Below are 21,523 nucleotides of genomic sequence, written 5' to 3'. Positions count from 1 at the left end.
CTCCTGCCTGAAGCATGCCCTTGTTGAAGTTTAATTCCAATCCCATACGTTCAGTGATGGTACTCAAGCTATAGAGTCAACTCAGGCAATGGCAGCCATCAACCAGACATATGAATTCTATCCTAACCTGTTTTATTCCTTCTAGTTTTGCATTGATTCCTTCCTTATATTAATTTTCCCAGCCACGCACTAGAGCCAATTTACCAACCAATTCAATGAGAACCCAGGTCATTGGAGTTGTCAGGCAACAGATCTGCTAGCGGCATCACTGTGCTCTCCTTTGTTATATCTATTTTTATTCTATTAATTATTAACTAAAATATAAAATTTCAGTTTCAATTATTTTAATAAAGCATTTCAAAATCTGATACAGCAGTTGTAAAAATGTGGTAAGAAAAAACTGTAAGAAACTCCTAGGATGAGGTTCACTACCCTAAGAGGCCTTTTTAAACTTGCAAAAGAAATCACAGTTATGTATAAATTAGGATGGTGCACTGTAGCTTTTATCCCCGCTCTTTGTAAGACTTTACTGAAGGCTAATTAGAGTGCATACCTAAGAAGAGTGACAACACTTCAAAGTCTTCCGATGGCTGTAAAGTGCTGTGTTCAATCTTGAGAACATGATTAGGCCCCATACAACAACCTTCATTTATGCAGCAAAATGTACTCAGCCAAAGCAGGAGTCCATGATGACAGATCCTCAAAAGTAATCTTTCTTTCTGTTGTGACTTGCGCCTTGACTAAGTGCTATCTTGACAATTCTTTTCGCAGTGAAAGATTCAATGGTCCAGCATAGAAATTACCTTACTATCTGTAAGATAATGAATCAAGGGATTTATTCATCTGCAAACCGTTTCAATGTCGGATTTTCAATTTTGGTTATGTTGGGATTAGGTGAGAGTAAGCGTTCAGCACGGACTTGAAGGGCCGAGATGGCCTGTTTCTGTGCTGTAGTTGTTATATGGTTATATGGATGGAACATTTACCTCCAATAGATTGATTAACTGTTAAGTCTTGATCATTAAGAGCTGTGACATTTCTGTGTATGACATCACCCCTTACTCCACTATCTAACATATATATGTAAAACCATGAGCTAGCTTCTACAGATGCCGGAAATCTGAATACTGGAAACACTTAGCAGGTCAAACAGTATCTATGGGGAGAAAAACCTTGCATCAGAACTGTGCAGATTATATTGCAGCATAAAAGCCAGGACCAACAGGCTCCAGGACAGCTTCTTCCACCTGGCCATCAGACTGATTATTTCATGCTGATACAATTGTAGTTCTGTGTTATATTGAATGTCCTGTTGTACATACTATTTATTATAAATTACTATAAACATTGCACATTTAGACAAAGATGTAACGTAAAGATTTTTACTCCAGATGTATATTAAGTTAGATATGGCCCTTGTGGCTAAAGGGATCAGGGGGTATGGAGAGAAAGCAGGTACAGGGTTCTGAGTTGGATGATCAGCCATGATCATACTGAATGGCGGTGCAGGCTCGAAGGGCCGAATGGCCTACTCCTGCATCTATTTTCTATGTTTTTATGTTTCTATGAAGGGTGTAAGTAATAAAGTCAACTCAATTCATCTGGTGGTGCAAATCCTGAGGTTCTTGTAAATTTTCTGACCCTCTCCAGCTCTATTCCTCCATTGATTACTGGCTTGTGGCCCTTCAGTTTCCTTCTCCTGAAGTCTACAATCAGTTCATTGGTCTTATTAGTATTGAGTGATCCTTGATGATGGATGCTGCTTTCTCATGGGAGTGCTTCTCATCAATGCCCTTGTAGAAGGTTGTAGAATGGAATATAAGGTGGGAAAATGTGAAGTTATATACTTTGTTTGAAAGAATTAAAAGAACACAGAATTTGTAGCGGTGTGTGCAGTTTTGGTCGCAATATCTAGACTATGGCGTACTAGGCTCAGAATCAATGCAGTGTGGGACTTAGTTGCTGTCTAGGAGAAACCACAATACGATGTGCATGTTCATGAGCCACAAGAGGTAAACATATCAATTAAACAAGACAGAAAACAGGCTAAACATCCTAGTGGATGACAATTGGAGTTAGATATCTAAGACTGTTTAGGTCACAGGGCTCCATTCACAGCACACTTCAATGGAACCGAAGGCCCAAGCTGAACAGCCGTTGCACATTTTCTTTATAGAAAGTGTACCATTCAATCTTAAATCCCAAAGCTGTCTCAAGAGAGTGGAAATAGTCATTATTCGTTGGCCTGATTGAATTGGGTGGGGGAAGGAGGAAGCATCATAGCCTGCATTGTATGTGGGTGAGGGAAGGGGAGGGAGGGGAAGTGCATTAAAGAATGAAGCAGAGAGATCAGTTTGGGTACTAAGTTCAAAACCAACCTGAACCCAAGCAAACAATAACCATCCCAAATCCAAACACTGAGCATGGTCCTGGAACTAATTTGCCACTGTTCCAGAGCCTTGTCACATCTCAACCCAATCTGGTCTGAACCTTTGTTGTTGTTCAGTCATTAAGTCGAGTCTGATTCTTCGTGACCTCGTGGACTCCTGCACACCAAGCCTTCTTGTTGCAGACTGCCTCTCTAAGATCCCCCAAGATCATACGCATTGTCTGAGTAATATTATCTATCCGTCGTAGCCTCTGTCGTCCTCTCTTTCTTTTACCTCTGTTTTATCTAACATGAGATTCTCCAATGAATCCTGTCTTCTCATGATGTGGTCAAAATATTTGAGCTTTTGTCTCATAATCAAGCCTCCTAGTGAGCAGCCTGGCTCTATCTCTTCAAGTATTGACTTGTTGGATCTTCTTGCTGTCCAACAAACTCTTAACACTTTCCTCCAGCATCCAAGTTCAAAGACGTCAATTCTTTTGTATTCAGCCTTACTAATAGTCCAGCTCAACTGCCATACATCACAACTGGAAATACCATAGGCTTGACTACATGGATCTTTGTAGGCAATGTTATGTCCTGCTCTTCAGTATTTTATCTAAATTTGCCATTGCTGCCCATCCTAGAAGTAAGCACCGTTTAGTTTCATGGCTGCAGTTACCATCTGTAGAAATCTTTGAACTGAGGAGGACAAAATCCATCACAGCTTTCACTTCCTTTCCACTTATTACCACGGAGTTAATAGGGCTGGTTGATATAATCTTTATTTTCTTAATATTGAGCAACAAGCCAGCTTTTGCACTTTCTTCTTTCATTAGATATTTCCTCAGATCCTCCTCACTTTCAGCCATTAGAGTGGTATCACCTGCATGTTTGTTCATATTTCATCCGGCAATTTTGATTCCAACATTTGAGTTCTCTTGACCAGCATTCCTCATGATGTGTTCAGAATATAGATTAAATAAGTAGGGTGACAGTATGCAGCCTCCTTTCCCAATCTTGAACTGGTTTGTTGTTTCGTGTTTAGTTCTACCTGTTGCTTCTTGATCTTCATACATTTCTTATAAGGCAGATCAGATGTCCAGGTATCCCCATTTTTTTAAGGATTTGCAATAGTTTATTATGGTCCACACTGCTGAAGGCTTTAAAGTAGTCAATAAAACTTATAAATACTTTTCAGGAATTCCCTCAATTTCTCCATTATCCAGCATAGGTTAGCAATTTGGTCTCTGATGCCTCTGCCTCTTCTAAAACCAGCTTGTACATCTGGCAGTTCTCATTCCATATATTGATGGAGTCTTGTTTGCATAATCTTTAGTATTACCTTGCTAGCATGTGAAATTAGTGAAATTGTATGGCAATTTGAACATTCCTTTCCATTTCCTTCTTGGGAATTGGGATATAAACTGATCTTTTCCAGTCTAAAGGCCTTTGTTGGGTTTTCCAGATCTGCTGGCAAATCTCATGTAACACTTTTACACCATCACCTTTCAAGTTTCTAAACAATACAACTGGATTCCTGTCTCATCCTGCAGACTTATTATTGGCAATGTTTTCTATCATCCATTCGACTTCACTTTCCAGAATATCCGGCTCTAGATCGATGAGGGAGTCATTGTAGGCATCTTCGCTGTTGGGATCTTTCTTGAATAATTCTTCTGTGTATTCTTGCCATCTTTTTTTTGGTGTCTTCCTCATGGACCATTACATTGTCGTGGTGAGGGGGCTTGTGTATCTCAGCGACACTATGAGCTATAGCATGTAGAGCTACTCAAGATCATCAGGTCATGGCAGAGGGGTCAGACTAAATATAGTTCACTGGAGAAGTAAATGGCAACCTACTCCAGTAATTTGCCAAGAAAACCTTATGGATAAAAGTAACAAATACCTCCAACTGAATGCAAAGTTCAAGAAGATAGCAAGGAAAGATAAGGAAACTTATTTAAAGGAGTGATGCAAAGAAGCTGAAGAAGCCAAGAGAATTGGAAAAACAAGAGGTCTAAACCTAAATGCTTTTGAAGTCACCCTGACCTACAAATGTAGTCAAGCTTCTCCATGGATTGTCACCTTGTCATGGTGGAGAAGCTTGTGTGGTCCTGAGATCCTGAGAGCGATGCAGTCTGGAGCTATGCTCCTGGTAAGGTCATCCATGGCAGTAAGGTCAAGGGTGAGGTCCCTGACAAAGAACAATACAACCAAGAACTCAACGGTGGAACAGGCGGATGAAGTTACGGATGAAGGCTGCAACAAACCCATCAGCTCCAATCGTCGTGGTTTCCATGCCATTGGAATCAGCTGGTTGATTTGTGAAGTATCGTGTGCTTCTTGGAGTGCAACATCAAGTACACGTTAAACAAATACACGCACAGGTGTCTTCGCTCTGTGGAAACAGAACGAAGACCATCATCCTTGACCTCGAGGTATAGCCACCACGATGACAAGTCAAGCTTGGGTTGGGTAACCAGGCTATTTGCAGGTAATTTGCATCTGAACTTCAGGAGAATCGTGAAATTATTGGAAGAGCGAGAAGTTAAGGCTTGCGGGGTGGGAGGTGGTGTTGGTGGTCCTGTTGAGATAACAGTTAAGGTTTTCTCAGCTTGCTTACCTTCTCTCCTAACCAATGTGGCCGAGACTTAAACACTCTGTTAGAACACAACCTGGGCTCTGTAGGTGCATCATTGTGCTTTGTTAAGATTTATCAAGTTAACATTCCTCCGAACCAAATGCAAGTACAATACGTATAATTCACACACAACACATAAAATGATATGACCACAAATAAGTTAACAACTAATAAGGTGTACTTACGTTACAAGTTAAAAAGTAAACAGTATAACGCTACTGGCACTTCATGCTTGGTGAGACCTGAGCGGTGACAAGGAGTTCAGTAGTCTCACAGCCTGGGGGAAGAAGCTATTTCCCATCCTAACAGTCCTTGTCCTAATGTTATGGTACTTCCTACTTGATGGTAGGGGGTCAAAGAGATTGTTGGATGGATGGGAGGAATCATTGAAAATGCTAAGGGCCCTTGAATGGGTGGAAGAAAGATCCTGTTGTGTGAATTAAAATCAACTCTGAGGGGATAATCTCACTTTAAACCAAACGGGTAGAAGATGGGGGTGGGGGGTGGGGGTTGGAGTGGGAGGTGTTAAAAAAGCTGAGGAATCTTTATCTGAATGCACACTCTATTCAAGATAGGTGGATTAAAGGCAGAAAGAACAATAAATAGGTACAATGTAGCACTTACTACAGAGCCATAGCTGCTAAGTGGCAATGACTAGGAAGTAAATATTCCAGGATACTTAATGTTTAGAAGAAATGGGCAAAATAGAAAAGGAAGGGGGGTAGTTCCATTTGTCAAAGAATTGGGATAAAGTTGGAGGAGAAGAATGTTAGCTCTGGAAACTGAACAGGAAGTGCCTGCTTTCTGAGAAGTAGACATGGAAATCCTCCCAAAAGTAGGGGAAAATTATTGCAGAGTGAATGAAGAATCGAAGAAATATATCAACATTTATTTTTTAAAAATTGGCCGAGTCACTTAAATCAAGTGTCATTGTCTCAAAATAGAGTCTGGTCACGGATGAATAGCCTTTTCTTTACCTTGGGGTTTACAGATCATTGAAGTTCTCTACCCAGAAGAGCTATGAGTATATTCAATTCAGAGATAGATAGAGTTTTAAACATTTAAAAAACCAAGTGACCTGCTGTTAGTACAGGCAAATGGCCGAAGATCAGCTACTTATGTTCTTGTTGAATGGCCTAAAGCTGTTTCTATGTCTTTTATCCTTATGTTCTGACCGGAGATTAAATAAAACAAATTGAAAATTAACAAATAACAAAAACACAAATATAAATCCAAGATTGATTACGTATTCTAAATATAGAATAATGTTAAATTAGTCCTTAAAAAGTCTGATCCTACAGTTTCCATCCATATCATTAATGAATCTAATGCACCAAGATTTACATTTATAATTACCATCACCATTAAAGTTTAACAGGATTGGCTTTACATATATACATATTATGATGCTGCCAGCAATTTCACCAGTAGAAATTCTTCACTGGAAGCAACAATGTCATAGATCTCAAGAGATCAATTGATTACACATCCAGCAGTCTCATCAAATAACTTGCAAGGATATGAAATGCTCAAAATTAATCAGGTCCAGGAAGATGTCTTTCTGAAGGCTCTTATCTACACTTTACTGTCTCATATCTCTGTCACATCATTAGCTGGAGAAATAGGATTTAATTGAATCATGTAATTTTTTTTGGCATTTTGAACATAGCTGCTGTCTCTGAAGAAGTTAATAAATGCTCTGGTACTCTTGTGAAAACCAGGTTGGTGTCTCTTCCTAATTACATACTGCTTTCACTTATGCCTGAGAATATTTGAATGCCTTTTCCTTCAATATTACTAATTACTTTTCTCCCATGGCAGTTAAATAAAGGTAGAAAGTGGGAAAGTGGGTAACATAACATCAGCTCAAAAAATACAGGATGACTCCTTAAAAAGCAAATCTATGTCGTAAAAGTTAAACCACTTGGAGTTACCACAACAAACAAATCTGTTAGTCTAATTCTTGGTGATGATAATGTCCACAGTGGGAAAATATTCAATGATGTGTGTGAATAAGAGAGTTTGAGACTGTGGCTCCATAATGTATGGATCCACAATTTGCAAGAGAGAGGGTTAGTATCAGTGGTGTAGGACACCAATCTTTCAAAAGTCAGTGAAGGGAAGTTAAAGGTTTGTTTGAAGGAAAACTTATCCATCAAGACTTAAAAGAATTGTTAAATGCACTCAAAATGTTGGAGGAACTCAGCAGATCAGGCAGCATCTGTGGTGGAAAATAATCAGTTGATGTCTTAGGCCGAGACCCTTCATCAGAACAGGAGAGGAAGGGAACAGAGGCAGAAGGTGGAGAGAGAGGAAGAAGTACAAGCTGGCAGGTGATAGGTGAGACCAGGTGAGGGGAAAAGTGGGTGGGTGAGGAAGAGAAGCAGAGAAGAAGGAGTAGTTAGTGGATGTTAGAAAAATCAGTGTTCATGGAGGCTACCCAGACAGAATATGAGGTGTTGCTCTTTCAACTTCAGTAAGGCCTCATCATGACAGAAGGGGAAACCATTACTTACCCCCTTCTTTCTTTTTCCATTCCCTATTCTATCTATTCTCTCACCTTTCTTGTCTTCTCACTTGCCCATCACCATCTCTGGTTCTCCTCCTCCTTCCCTTTCTTCCATCCCCTCTCCTATTAAATTCCTCTTTCTTCAACCCTTTGCCTCTTGCACCTGTCACGTCCCAGCTTTCCGCTTCATTTCCCCTTCCCCATCCACCCACATTTCCTGTCACCTGGTCTCACCTGTCACCTACCAGCTTCTACCTCTTTCCTTCCCTCATCTTCTGCCTCCTTCCTTTCCGGTCCTGATGAAGGATCTCGTCACGTAACTGTTATTCCCCTCTATTGATGCTGCCGGTCTTGCGTTGTAAATCTAAACTGCACAGATTGGGTTTGTATTCCCAGGAGTGGAGAAGACTGAGGGTGACCTAAAGATGTAAACAAAATTATGAATAAGCTACACATAAATTGCTGGAGGAAGTCAACAAGTCAGGAAGGATCCATGGAGAGAAATAAGCAATCGATGTTTTGCTCCTTCATCAGGACTGAAAAGGAAGAGATGATAAGAAACCAGAATAAGAAGGTGGGAGGAGGGTAATGAGTACAGGCTGGCAGGTGGCAGATGAGACCAGGTGGGATGAAGTAAGAAGCTGAGAGGTGATTACTGGAAAAGGTAAAGGGCTGAAGAAGATTGAATCTGATAGGAGAGGAAAATGGAGTATGCGAGAAAGAGAATGGGGAAGGGCATCTGAGAGAGGTGATAAGCAGGTGAGGATAAGAGAAGGGGTAAGAGGGAACCAGAATGGGGAATAGAGAGGAAAGAGAGAAGGCTGAGGGGGGGGGGGGGGATTACCAGAAGTTAGAGAAATCAACGTTTGTGCCATTTGATTGCAGGCTCTTCAGATAGAATATGGGGTGTTGCCCCTCCAACGTGACAGTGGCATCTTTGTGACTTCAGAGGAGGCCATGGACCAACATGTGAAAATGGGAATGGGAAATAGAATTAAAATGGCTGGCCACCTGGAAATCTCACCTTTTGTGACTGATGGAGCAAAGGTGCTCGATGAAGAGGCTCCCCCAATCTACATCCGGTCTCACTGATGTAGTAGAGGCTGTACTGGATACAGTAGATGACCCTGACAGGCTCACAAATGAAGTGTTGCCTCACCTGGAAGAACTGTTTGGAGTTCAAAATGGTGACAGGGAAGGAGGTGTAGGAGCAGGGACAAGTGAACAAGGGAGTCACTGAGAGAAAAATTCCTATAGACGGCAGAGAGTGGAGTAGGAAATATGTGTTTAGTGGTAGGATCCTGTTGAAATTCGCAAAAGTTATGGAGAAGAACATCCTCATGGAGTGGTCGGTAAGGACAAGGGGAACCCTTTCCCTGTTATGGTGACGTGAAGATCAGGGAAGGTGGACATCTGGGAAATGGAGGCAATGCAGGTGTAGGTGTATCTAAACAAGCACTCAAAGGCTATGGAGCAGATGTTGGTGAGTGGAATTAGTACACGGAGCTACTTGATGACCTGAAGGTTCTGTTTCTGTGTTATGTGGCTTTATGATTCCATCACTCTATTTGCACTGTTGCTTTGTTCAATATTTAGCAAAAGGTATCTACTCAACTATCTGGCACTATGCTTTTTAAATGAAGTGATTAAAATTAATTGCCTGCAGTTGCAGTATATTGGTGCCAGTTAGCGATATCAGTTAGAGGCAAACAGCATGAAAATTAAATTAATTTGGCAACTGAATGGGAAGTGGTTGCCTGCTCCTTTCATCTTTGGACCAAACAGATCAGACGTACGTAAAATGCTAAATGTGGAACTGGGGGAATTTATGACCCGACTTTAACTCTCCCAAATGCAACACACAAAATGCTGGAGGAACTCAATTGGTCAGGCAGCCTCTGTGGAGGGAAATGTGATCAGTTCATTTCTACATTACTTTTCTTAAGCATTGCTTTCATTTGTTGAAAGTGAAAATTGCAGGAGTATTTTGTTTGTAAAAGTTTAATGTATACTAAAATGGTCTCATATAACCATTTAAAACAAGAATTGAAACAAGTAGTATGAAACAAGTTTTGTTTTGTGAAATCACAGCTCAAATTAATTGAATTTTCATGAAATCCCAATATGTTTATTGCATATTTCTGAAATAACAGAAGTTATTTTCCCTTTAGCAACTGGCCTCATAATGGGATGCATGATTTACCCTGATGGCTGGGATTCAGATGCAGTCAAACAAATGTGTGGGAACAAAACTGACAAGTACACTTTGGGAGCATGCTCTGTTCGCTGGGCCTACATCTTAGCCATCATTGGGATCCTGGATGCTCTCATCCTGTCCTTCTTGGCTTTTGTGCTCGGCAACAGGCAGGACAGCCTTCTTCCTGAAGACTTTAAAGTGGAAAACAAAGGTAAGTGATTTTGTGCATCTTGTGTTGTATTCAATTGCGTCTGAATAAAGTTTAATTCTGTCACGGAGACTTCTTTTGTTTTGAGGTTAATGCAAAGATTCAATTAGATTGAATCTCCTGAGACAGACCATTAGCATCATAAATGTACTTTATTGTATAAGATCAATAATCATAAGACTGACTCAACAGCAGGCATGAACTTGCACTTCAGCAGCATGATAAGAGAATCAATTTGTTGTAGCCAGGTATTACTACTCCTTCACTGCAGTTTTGCCTAACCATAAAAGAGGCCCAGAGATCTGTGGTAATTCTGACATTTTATTGCCTCTATCAATGTCTGCTTTTTGGTCCTATGCTTCCACCCAACAAATTTGTTCCTAAGGGTGCTTCAATATCAGTGAGTCCTTCAGACTTGAGCATGTCATTAGGCCAACTTGTGTTGCTCTGAATGTTATCTAATAAAACTAAAATGCACTAAAGAACCGAGGGACCAAATGATGTAATGAGAAGCTACAATATTTTTACAGAAGTGAGTTAACTGCCAGCATTCAGCACTGCAGTAAAAGAAATGCCTATTATATCCTTAGCCCTGATAGAAAAAACTCTACTTCTCATTCTATCTCAAACATTCTCTTTATATTTAAAAACACATAATCAGTGTTTGTAAAATGATACCTTGAAAATGGATCTCTTGAATAAAATTGACAGCTTTACTACCCAAGTGGAGCGCCACATTTAATTTTGTTGTTAACGCTCCTCCACGTGACCTGAACCAAACTATGCAAGGAAAGCTAGATATGGTATGCAAATCCCCTCCGCCTCCTGCTAGCATGTGCAAAACCCATTCATCTAGAAAACATGGAAGAGGAATATCTCCCTAATAATTGCAGAGAATGATTCACGGCTTGGGAAGAGGAACTGGAATGGTGGAGAATTTAAGCGAATAATTAATCAGAATAGTTGGAAGTAACAATTCAGTAAGTGTTCTTCTCCAAGCTTCAGTGACATCTCATCACTGATGTGCACAGAAGACAACCTGGGGAAGAAGTAATAATGAAAATTTATGTAAAGGATGATTACTTTAACAGCGTGAAATATTGGGAATACAAATAAGATTAAGGGGGTAGATAGACCTAACTGTGTGTAGAGAATGTTCAGGGTTTAAGAGTGAAACATAATTGGTCAGAGTTTGGTATCACTACAGTATATGTGTATCTCTGGGTTGAAGATAGGCTGTTCTTATTAATAGGGTACTCAGGAGCTTATCGTCGTGCAATATGAATATCACTCAGATGCTGGTATGACTTCAGACAGAAATAATTTCACACTGATGTTTTATTTTGTAGCTTCAGTTTATTTTGAAGCAATAGATAAATAGCTGAATTTGTTTCAGCTTTGAAAGCTCTGCTAAAATCACAATTTGTATTTACTCGAGAAAGGATACCTCCTGTGTCTAATAAAGTAGCCTCTGAGTGTTTGTTCATGGTTTCTGCTGCTCTAGCCCAGCTACTCCAAGGTTCAATGTGTTGTGCATTCAGACATACTCTTCTGCATACCACTGTTGTAATGTGTTGTTATTTGAGTTACTGTTGCTTTCCTGTCAGCTTGATCCAGTCTAGCCATTCTCCTCTGACCTCTCTCATTAAATCATTTTCGCCCACAGACCTGCCGCTTGCTGGATTTTTTTTCTTATTGGTTCTTTGCACCATTCTCTATAATATCTGAGATTAGTTTGTTGTGCTTGAAAATTCTAGGAGATCAGTGGTTTCTGCGAAACTCAAACCATACCATCAGGCACCAACAATCATTCCACGGTCAAAGCACTTAGATCACATTTATAACCATATAACCATATAACAATCACAGCACGGAAACAGGCCATTCCGGCCCTCCTAGTCCGTGCCGAACTCTTAATCTCACCTAGTCCCACCTACCCGCACTCAGCCCATAACCCTCCACTCCTTTCCTATCCATATACCTATCCAATTTTACCTTAAATGACACAACTGATCTGGCCTCTACTACTTCTACAGGAAGCTCATTCCACACAGCTATCACTCTCTGAGTAAAGAAATACCCCCTCGTGTTTCCCTTAAACTTTTGCCCCCTAACTCTCAAATCATGTCCTCTCGTTTGAATCTCCCCTACTCTCAATGGAAACAGCCTATTCACGTCAACTCTATCTATCCCTCTCAACATTTTAAATACCTCGATCAAATCCCCCCTCAACCTTCTACGCTCCAATGAATAGAGACCTAACTTGTTCAACCTTTCTCTGTAACTTAAGTGCTGAAACCCTGGTAACATCCTAGTAAATCGTCTCTGCACTCTCTCTAATTTATTGATATCTTTCCTATAATTCGGTGACCAGAACTGTACACAATATTCCAAATTTGGCCTTACCAATGCCTTGTACAATTTTAACATTACATCCCAACTTCTGTACTCAATGCTCTGATTTATAAAGGCCAGCGTTCCAAAAGCCTTCTTCACCACCCTATCTACATGAGACTCCACCTTCAGGGAACTATGCACTGTTATTCCTAGATCTCTCTGTTCCACTGCATTCCTCAATGCCCTACCATTTACCCTGTATGTTCTATTTGGATTATTCCTGCCAAAATGTAGAACCTCACACTTCTCAGCATTAAACTCCATCTGCCAACGTTCAGCCCATTCTTCTAACCGGCATAAATCTCCCTGCAAGCTTTGAAAACCCACCTCATTATCCACAACACCTCCTACCTTAGTATCATCAGCATACTTACTAATCCAATTTACCACCCCATCATCCAGATCATTTATGTATATTACAAACAACATTGGGCCCAAAACAGATCCCTGAGGCACCCCGCTAGTCACCGGCCTCCATCCCGATAAACAATTATCCACCACTACTCTCTGGCATCTCCCATCTAGCCACTGTTGAATCCATTTTATTACTCCAGCATTAATACCTAACGACTGAACCTTCTTAACTAACCTTCCATGTGGAACTTTGTCAAAGGCCTTGCTGAAGTCCATATAGACTACATCCACTGCCTTACCCTCGTCAACATTCCTCGTAACTACTTCAAAAAATTCAATAAGGTTTGTCAAACATGACCTTCCACGCACAAATCCATGCTGGCTACTCCTAATCAGATCCTGTCTATCCAGATAATTATAAATACTATCTCTAAGAATACTTTCCATTAATTTACCCACCACTGATGTCAAACTGACAGGTCTATAATTGCCAGGCTTACTTCTAGAACCCTTTTTAAACAATGGAACCACATGAGCAATACGCCAATCCTCCGGCACAATCCCTGTTTCTTCCCCATTCTGATATTTGGTCTGAACATCAAATAAACTCCTTGACCACGTCTACATAGTTTTATACATTGAGTTGCCGGCAATTGAATGGCTGATTAGATATTTACATTAACAAGCTGGTGTACAGGTGTACCTTACAAAGTGACCATTGAGTATATGATCTTGGTAATAAACTACATGTAAAACTGCTTTAATTAACTTTAAATGGTCCACTATTCTAGAATGAATGAGATATTTCATTCTAGAAATAATCTGCATCAGGAAAATCAGACATGTGATGAAATGCATTCAACTGGGCTTGTTGTATTGTGTATGTAGTAAAAAAATATTTTGCCCTTTGACTGAAAAATATCATCTAGTACATTGTAACTTTCTTTCTCTTGAACATAATAAACCTTGAAATGTTGTACATTATATTAATACAATCAATTTTCCACTCTGACAGATGAAATTAAAGATAATATTAAAGCCAGTGAAGAAAATTTCTCTTTAGATAAAAAAAAAACAAATAGATTACATTGAGGCTTCATTGGTCAAAGCCTCTGACTGTTCACTTCCTTTGCAGATGAACATACATAGAACGTAAAACAGTGCAGCACAGGTGCAGCCCTTATGGCCCACCATGTTGACAACCTAAACTAATTCCATCTTCCTGCTCATTGTCTACATCCCTTTATTCCCTGCTGGTTCACATGGCATCCAAATGCCCCCTAAATATTGCCAGTTTCTCTGTTTTTACCAGCTCTCCTAAGCAGCCCATCTCCCATTCAGTCTCATTTAGTCCCACTTAGTCTCAAATTAGCAAGCACTCAGTCAGCTTATTGATTATAACAGAAGACCTAATCTCCATTTACATCAACTGGTGGGAGCTTAAAACAAAAGTGCCTATTATTAGATTGTCAAAGCTGCAGCTCTGTGGTAGATTTTAATTCTGTGCTGGTTTCTGAATCCACTCCAACAAATTATTTTGCTGCCTTTGCATGCCATCAAGTTTTAAATCACCAAACACCACAGAAATGCTGCCAGATCCAGGTCAGGTGAGAAGTGGAGTCAAAGCAGCTCTCAGAGGAAGGCCTGGCTTCCAGGTTAAAAGCCTTAGGGAAGTTCGGGAAGGATCCTACAGAAGGGGGAAAAGAGTCCAAACCAGCAGTGCTATGACATCATGGCACATAGACAAGGAATTTAGCCCCTTTCTCATCCTCCTTCCTTGCAACTAACTGTTGACCTTTTTCAGTGTGACAATAACTTTGACCTACTCAAACCAGTTTAATTGCCTACTGACACAACAGAACAATGCACAGCTGTCTAGGATCAAGGAGCAAATTTATTTGCTACATACGTTCACATGTATTAGGAACTTGCTGTAGTGTGAGTTGTGTACTTAATATTTCAGTAATATTGTAGATAAATATCATTCAATTAAGCATTCTTTGTTGTTGAAATAATTCATTACAGATTATATATAAAAGTAGGTGAATGGCATACGTCATCACGCCACCACGTCATCAGTGCAACAACTTTATACATGTCTCCCAGGTTCTCTTGTTTTTCTTCCTCTCTCTTCGCATTACAAAACATAACAGTGTGTTGGTCATTCAAAAAGTATTAAGAATAAAGAACACAGAAAAATAAATATATTAAAAACTAATTAAGTTAGAGATTAAAGGACTGATATGGAAAAAATGTGCATAAATAAAAACTAGCATGTATTTACAATGTAAACAGCATTATAAAAAGTGGTTTGAAGTGTCTACTGTGCAGTGACAGGAGTAATAGATAAAGGGGGTGGGAGGGCTAACTAGAACGGTTGATCAGATTAACTGTCTGGGGGGTGGGGGGGAAAGAAACTTATAAGATGGCATAGTTTTTTTGTTTTAATATCCCTGCAACACTTTCCAGAAGGCAGCTTTTGGAAAAGGAGTAGTACCTGCAATCATTTTTCCCAGCTTGCTTCTTTGTCATGGGCAATGCAAGCAATGGTAATGGAAGATTCAACCAAAGACCTTTCCTGCTGACCTGACAATTCTTTGTAGTTTTTGTACATTGTGAGAGGATGCTGCACCATGCCGGACAGAAATGGCTGATGTAAGGATGCTCTTCAATGATGGTAGTGTAGAATTGCACCAGTATGTTCTGGGGAAGATGCAAATTTGCCATTTGCTGCAAGAGGTACTTCCTCTGCCAAGCCTTTTTGTTAAGGAAAGATATAGGGTTCTGCCCTCTGGGGTCTGAGGAAATAACTATGTATATGAATCTGAATTTGAAATGATGCTCGCTGCAGATTAAAGTCAGAGATGCAGGTGAAGGATGCAAAGTGGATTAGGTAACCTGCAAGTTTTTAACAATGGACAATCCATATTCCCTTCACGTAAGGAGAGACATTGGGCCAGACACAGCCTGCGTGTTGCAGTCAGACTCTTCATTGTTTGCCATATGGCTGCAAAAGATCAAGTAACTTATGTTTATTACCTGCACAAAACACAGCTTAATCCACTCTATTACTGATGCACCACACCAATTTACATGACTCCCAACAAATCTGAGACACTTTTTCCATGGCTATTCCATGCAGCAGAGTAGGAGTGAACAATGCCTTGGCTTCCAGCGGTTTAAACTATGGTCTTTTGATTGCTTATGCTGTCTGAATGCCTTTACAAGGATTCTAATCTCCGATAGTATGGAAACTTGATAAAATAAAGTATAAAATAATCTATCATCAAAGATTCCCGCTATCTGGACAATGCCATTTTTCTTATAGCTACCACCCAGCAGGAGATATAGAACACTGAAGTTTCACACCGCCATGTTCAAGAATAGCTACTTCCCTTCAACCATCCAGTTTGTGAACCAACCTGTGCAGCACTAATCACTACCCCAATATAGCAACACCAGGCCCACTTTGCACTACAATGAACTTCTCATTTTTTGGGAAAAAAAATGTTTTTTCCTGTATAATTTGTTTTTCTTACAAATGTTGTGTATCTGATGCTATTGTCTGTAATGCTGCTGAAAATAAGTTTTTCAGTGCATTCGTGCATCTGGTTGATTGTGTCGATGACAGCAAACTTAGCTTTGACTTTAAAATGAAGTGTACAAAAGGGACAGTATGCATATGATGAGTTCATTTCACTAAAATCATAAACTCACTTAAAGCAATGAAGTATAAATTAAAACAGTACATTAAATTAAAGTAATATTTTCAATGATGGATTTGGTGGAGCCCAGGACCAGGACAGGAGGTCAGATGTGCAGCATCAAACCTCCAGTGTGATCCATCCTTTTATGTGGTAGGAAGTCTGGAACACCAGACGTGCAAACAGTACCTTCAAAGCAATTTTCTCCTCATGAATTGTCTGTCCTTGGTGCAATCTAGTCCATCAACTAAATGGAATCTCCTTCAAAACAGTAATTCGTAAGGGATTTTGATTAATTAAACTTCTCTCTTATATAACGTCAAAATTCTACGAGTTTTAACAGGAAAGAAAAATATAAGCATAATCATTTCAGAAGGTTTTGTGGATTTCCTATTCTATTGGGAAAGACCATCAATTCCTAAGTGAAAGTTACAGAGTTTTGTCCACTTCAAACTCACATCTTTTCCTTGTGAAATGCATTTTTAACATGAAGACGCAGTATGGAAAAGGAATCCTGAACTCTTAATAAGATCAACCACACAACAGAAATACAGTCAATATTCTCTTAACATAAGGAGATTGATGTTGTGATTGGGAATGAAGTCAATGGAGAGGCACTAAAGCTGGTGGATATAGAAGTCTTTATTCAGCCAAACAACCAGGAATCATACTGGAGACGCTTTTGGAAGAAGTGATCTCCCTGACCCAATATTACAAGACATTTGTATATGCTAAAGATCAAAGGTAACTGCAGGATAATTCTATAGTTACAGTGTATCCACAATGCTTCCTTTGATTTACATATAGTTTTCATACACCTTGATCCTCACACCAACACTCCAGACACCCAAAAATGAATGTTAATCCCCACTGACTCTGGGTTGCATTCATGCATATGCAAACATCGCAGGTCAGTAAGTGCTTCTTAGAATGCAATTAACCCCATCACATACAGATCTGAAGACTGGTTGCTGTTGAAATTAATATTTACTACACACCATAATTCCAGAATACACCCTAACAGTCCCTCCTCTTGGCCCTACTGGACAAGAATAATTTTGATGCAGGAAAGGCCAAACTATAAGGGATGGATATAATCAAGTAGGGCAGCAAAAATGCCATGTACTTCGGACCCCTTTCCCCAGTTACCTATCACATCCCTACATACATCTACATCCCTAATAGCTACCTACAAGTCTCTCAGCAAAGCTTGTTCCAGAAATTTGACTGTCTTTAAAATGCAGCTTTGTCATTTGTATGTCTGTTGCCTCCTTCCCTGGGGCCAATTGCAGGCTAATCACTTTCTTTATCTTCACCCCTTCATTCTCTGATAGCTAAGACTCAGCAGCGGCTCCCTGGTCAGGGGTAGCATCAAGGTAAGTGTATCAGGCTCACAGGCAACAGTTCGCACTCCATGACAAAAGATTGTCAGGATGCTCAGAGCCCTTCATCGTTGAAGGACGGGTTGGAGGGGTCTCAATATGAATGGCTGCATGGACCTCACCCCGGCAACTACCCACCCAGAATGGCTACTCAATCACTGGCCCAACCACCGAAAGGGCCCAGCTTATTTGTATTCACTCCCCTCTCAGGCTGGAGTGATTGCCTTCAGATTGTGTGTAATTTCTTCTCCTTCTCAATCTGCCATACCATTGACGATGTGAAACCTGACGTCTCTGCTGTAACTTGGATCCTTTCCCACTTATCTTCCCCAATATTTTTTTTTCCATCCTGAGCTATGCAACTGGCCTTCATTTCAGAGCACAGTTACTTCAGCATGCTGTTCATTGCTTGCTATCACGGTCTCTCAGCATCTTCTGCTTTTGCATTTGCTGTGGGTCAAGTGTGGTCAGAACTGGTGCAGCAGACTGATGTTCAACGGTTCTCTGCAATGACATTGTAATGGGGTACAACTGATCTCTTGCTCTGTCTGCGAGGGTGACAGGCAGAGTCATATGGTTTAACCTGAGTCCAGTGTTTCCACTGGCTGCCTCACCAGGACTGTACACAGGTTTCATTAGTCCGGAGAACCACCCATGGTCCTATCCACCTGGGAGCAAAATCTGTCTTTTCAGGCATCTCCCTCACCATGACTTAGTCACCTGGCTGTGGGAGGACTATCTTCTCTCCCTCTGGCTCTCTCTGATCTATGTTGTTGCTGCTTTCTTCAATCCCTCAAAATGTTATCCTAATTACAGTGGACCTTCACATCTCCATGTCATTTTACTAAACTGGCATTTTTAGTTTCTATTTCTGTTGTTTCCTGTTCTGCTGTTGCCCGCTTCCCAATGATGTCTTCCCACTTGTTCCATTTCTGCTCCTTATTATCCCCTTTTCTGTCCTTACTATCTCCTTTCTGGTGAGCCTTTACTGTAATCACCTTAGGCAGCAGCACTACATCTAACAGCTCCTGACTGTGCTTGGTCCTAACCCTTGGGACCTCCTGACATGATTCCCACACATCTCCGTCTATCCTCCCTGCTCGGGACTGTTGTCTCTCTGGGCCTTGTTAGCTACTCTGTGCTCGCATTTGATTGTTGTCCCTGACTTGTCCATGTTATTTCTCCTTTTCCTGAGTTTATGATACACCTGCCTTTCTCAATGTGTCTATCCCCAGGATGTTTCCCCTTCATTGTTTGGGCACACTCAAAAATCTACAGGAAGCTGCACTCACTCAAACTCAAGTACCCTGGGGCCGATTTCCCTCTGCCCTCATTGTTTCACGTTGGGCACTGGTAATGCAAATCACCTCTCCAGTCATGGGCAAGGGTAGATCAGTTATTGATACTGACAATCCTGTGTCCACAAACATTTTACATTACCAGCCCCCTAATAAACCTTGTGTACTTCTGTGGATACCCACCACTGGCAACCGAGGCTGAGCTCACCAGCTCTATAATCTACTCGGCCGTCAAATCCAAAATAGAAGGTGCTGCTATGGATTCTGCTTGCTTTGGTGAGTGATCCTCACACCTTCCTGTCTTTCGATCCTGATCGATAAGTTACAGAACCTGGACCTCAGCACTTCTCTCTGCAATTGGATTATTGACTTCCTAACTGGAAGACCATATTCTGTGCAGATTGGTGAAAATAACTTCTCCTTGTTGATGATACAACCATTGTTGGTAGAATCTCAGATGAATACAGGAGGCAAGGCATACAGGAGCAAGATATACCAGCTTGTTGAGTGGTTTCACAGCAACAATCTTGCATTCAATGTCAGTAAGACAAAAGATTTGATTGTGAACTGTAGGAACAGTAAGATGAGGGAACACAAGCCAATCCTCATAGACGGATCAGAAGTGGAGAGAGTGAGTAATTGCAAATTGCTGGGTGTCAAGATTTCTGAGAATCTAACCTGGTCCCAACTTAGCGAGGCAGCTATAAAGCAGCTATATTTCATTAGGAGTTTGAAGAACTGATCAAATAAAACACTTGAAAACGTCAATAGATGTACTCTGGAGAGCATTCTGACAGGTTGCACCACTGTCTGGTACAGAGGGCTATTCCACAGGACCAAAAGAAGCCACAGAGAGTCATAAAATTAATCAGCTCCATCTTGGGTACTAGTCTTGTAGTATCCAAGACATCCTCAAGGAGCAGTGCCTCAAAAAGGTGACACCCGTCTCATTGTTACCATCAGAAAGGAGGTACAGAAGCCTGAAAGCACATACTCAGTGATTCAGGAACAGCTTCTTCACCTCTGCCATATGATTCCAAAATGGACATTGAACCCATGAAGACTACCTCACATATATTGTTTCTGTACTGCACAATTTTTAATCTATTCTATATAACTGCATTGATTTACTTATTTCTGATTTTCTTTCTTTCCATATTATCATGTATTGCATTGAACTGTTGCTGCTAAGTTAACAAATTTCACAACACATGTCAGTGATAATAAACCTGATTCTGATTCTTTTCAGGACACTACCTCCACCCGTGTCCTGAGGGGCCACAGCTCTAACAAATCCTTTCCCTTACCCTTTCACATCTATTCCAGCAGTTCCTTATTAGGTGCCCTGTTTGTTGGCAAGTCCTCTGTGATGTCACAGCAGCTACATCCACAACAGCGACTTTATGACTTCTCTTCCCTCTCCTCGGTCCATCTCACCAGCCCATGATACTATCACAGAACAGGTCAATCCCACTGCTATCCCCAAATCTAAAACTTCCTAATGGGCTGAGCTCAGGTGTTCCTTCAGCATTTTTAGGAAGATTGGGCCATTCCTCCCTGGATTATCTAACACTGAATACTCCTCAAACAATTGGTATGTACATTCTGCATAATCTACGGCTGGCTCATCAGCTCTCTGAACCACTGATATTATTTCCCAGTTACTCTCGCCTCCCCGCCAAGTCACTGCCGCATATCCCCTTGAAAGAAGCGATATCTCTCTTCATTGCTGCCCTTCCTGGTAGTTGCCCATGTACCACCCTGCACTCCTTGGGTGATATTATCTCACATATTCCTCAGGCACTTTGTTTTTACCAACACATATATATCTTTGTGTTTGCATCTGGCGAACTTCAATCATTTCCTCAAGCTTTCACCAGAATTCTGAATTCCCACATGTGAATTTAAGTGAGGGCAGCTCTGACAAACGCTCTGCTTCTTCCTAGGGAGGTGAAAAACTTATGGATGATCGTAATCAAGGTCCAGGGCTGGCTCAGATTGTCAAGGTTCTCAAACTGACATTGCCTGACCGCAATAGCTGCCAACCCAATGGATATATCTGGGTACAACCTCTCTTATCAAGTATCTCCACACTAATCCCCACACTACACAAAATATAAATGATGGATAAAAATTAAACAGTATATATTTAAAACCACAGAGTGTGTACTCTGCAATTTGCCACCTATGTGTGTCTGAACTCATAATGCCTGTTGAACGCCTTTGCATTTAGAACTGTTAAAGCAAAGTTACAGACTTATTCTTAAAACACACTCGAAAATGTGAATGTGCTACAATACAGTTCCCCAAACAAGTATACACACACCCTACTGACATTCCAAATGGTCGGTAACCACCCTTTGCAACTAGTGGCCTTATCTCACCAAATTGTCTGAAAATGTCTGGTCTCTTACATAAACACAAACACACACACACACATCACTACTTTTATATCTATCAGT

The 21,523-nt window shown here is 40.6% G+C and overlaps 1 protein-coding gene across 1 annotated transcript in view; it reads left to right on the top strand.

Moving 5' to 3' along the window:
- LOC140717199 (LHFPL tetraspan subfamily member 5 protein-like) overlaps window positions 1-21,523 on the top strand; it is a 114,503-nt gene that overhangs the window by 78,491 nt on the left and 14,489 nt on the right. The window contains exon 2 of the mRNA XM_073030508.1: window positions 9,693-9,929. Within this exon, the coding sequence (XP_072886609.1) occupies window positions 9,693-9,929 (237 nt within the window). The remainder of the gene's footprint in view (window positions 1-9,692; window positions 9,930-21,523) is intronic.

Source organism: Hemitrygon akajei, chromosome 27 (assembly GCF_048418815.1).
Source record: "Hemitrygon akajei chromosome 27, sHemAka1.3, whole genome shotgun sequence".
In the NCBI taxonomy this organism is placed as follows: Eukaryota; Metazoa; Chordata; class Chondrichthyes; order Myliobatiformes; family Dasyatidae; genus Hemitrygon; species Hemitrygon akajei.
This window is presented reverse-complemented; position numbering and strand designations above follow the sequence as displayed.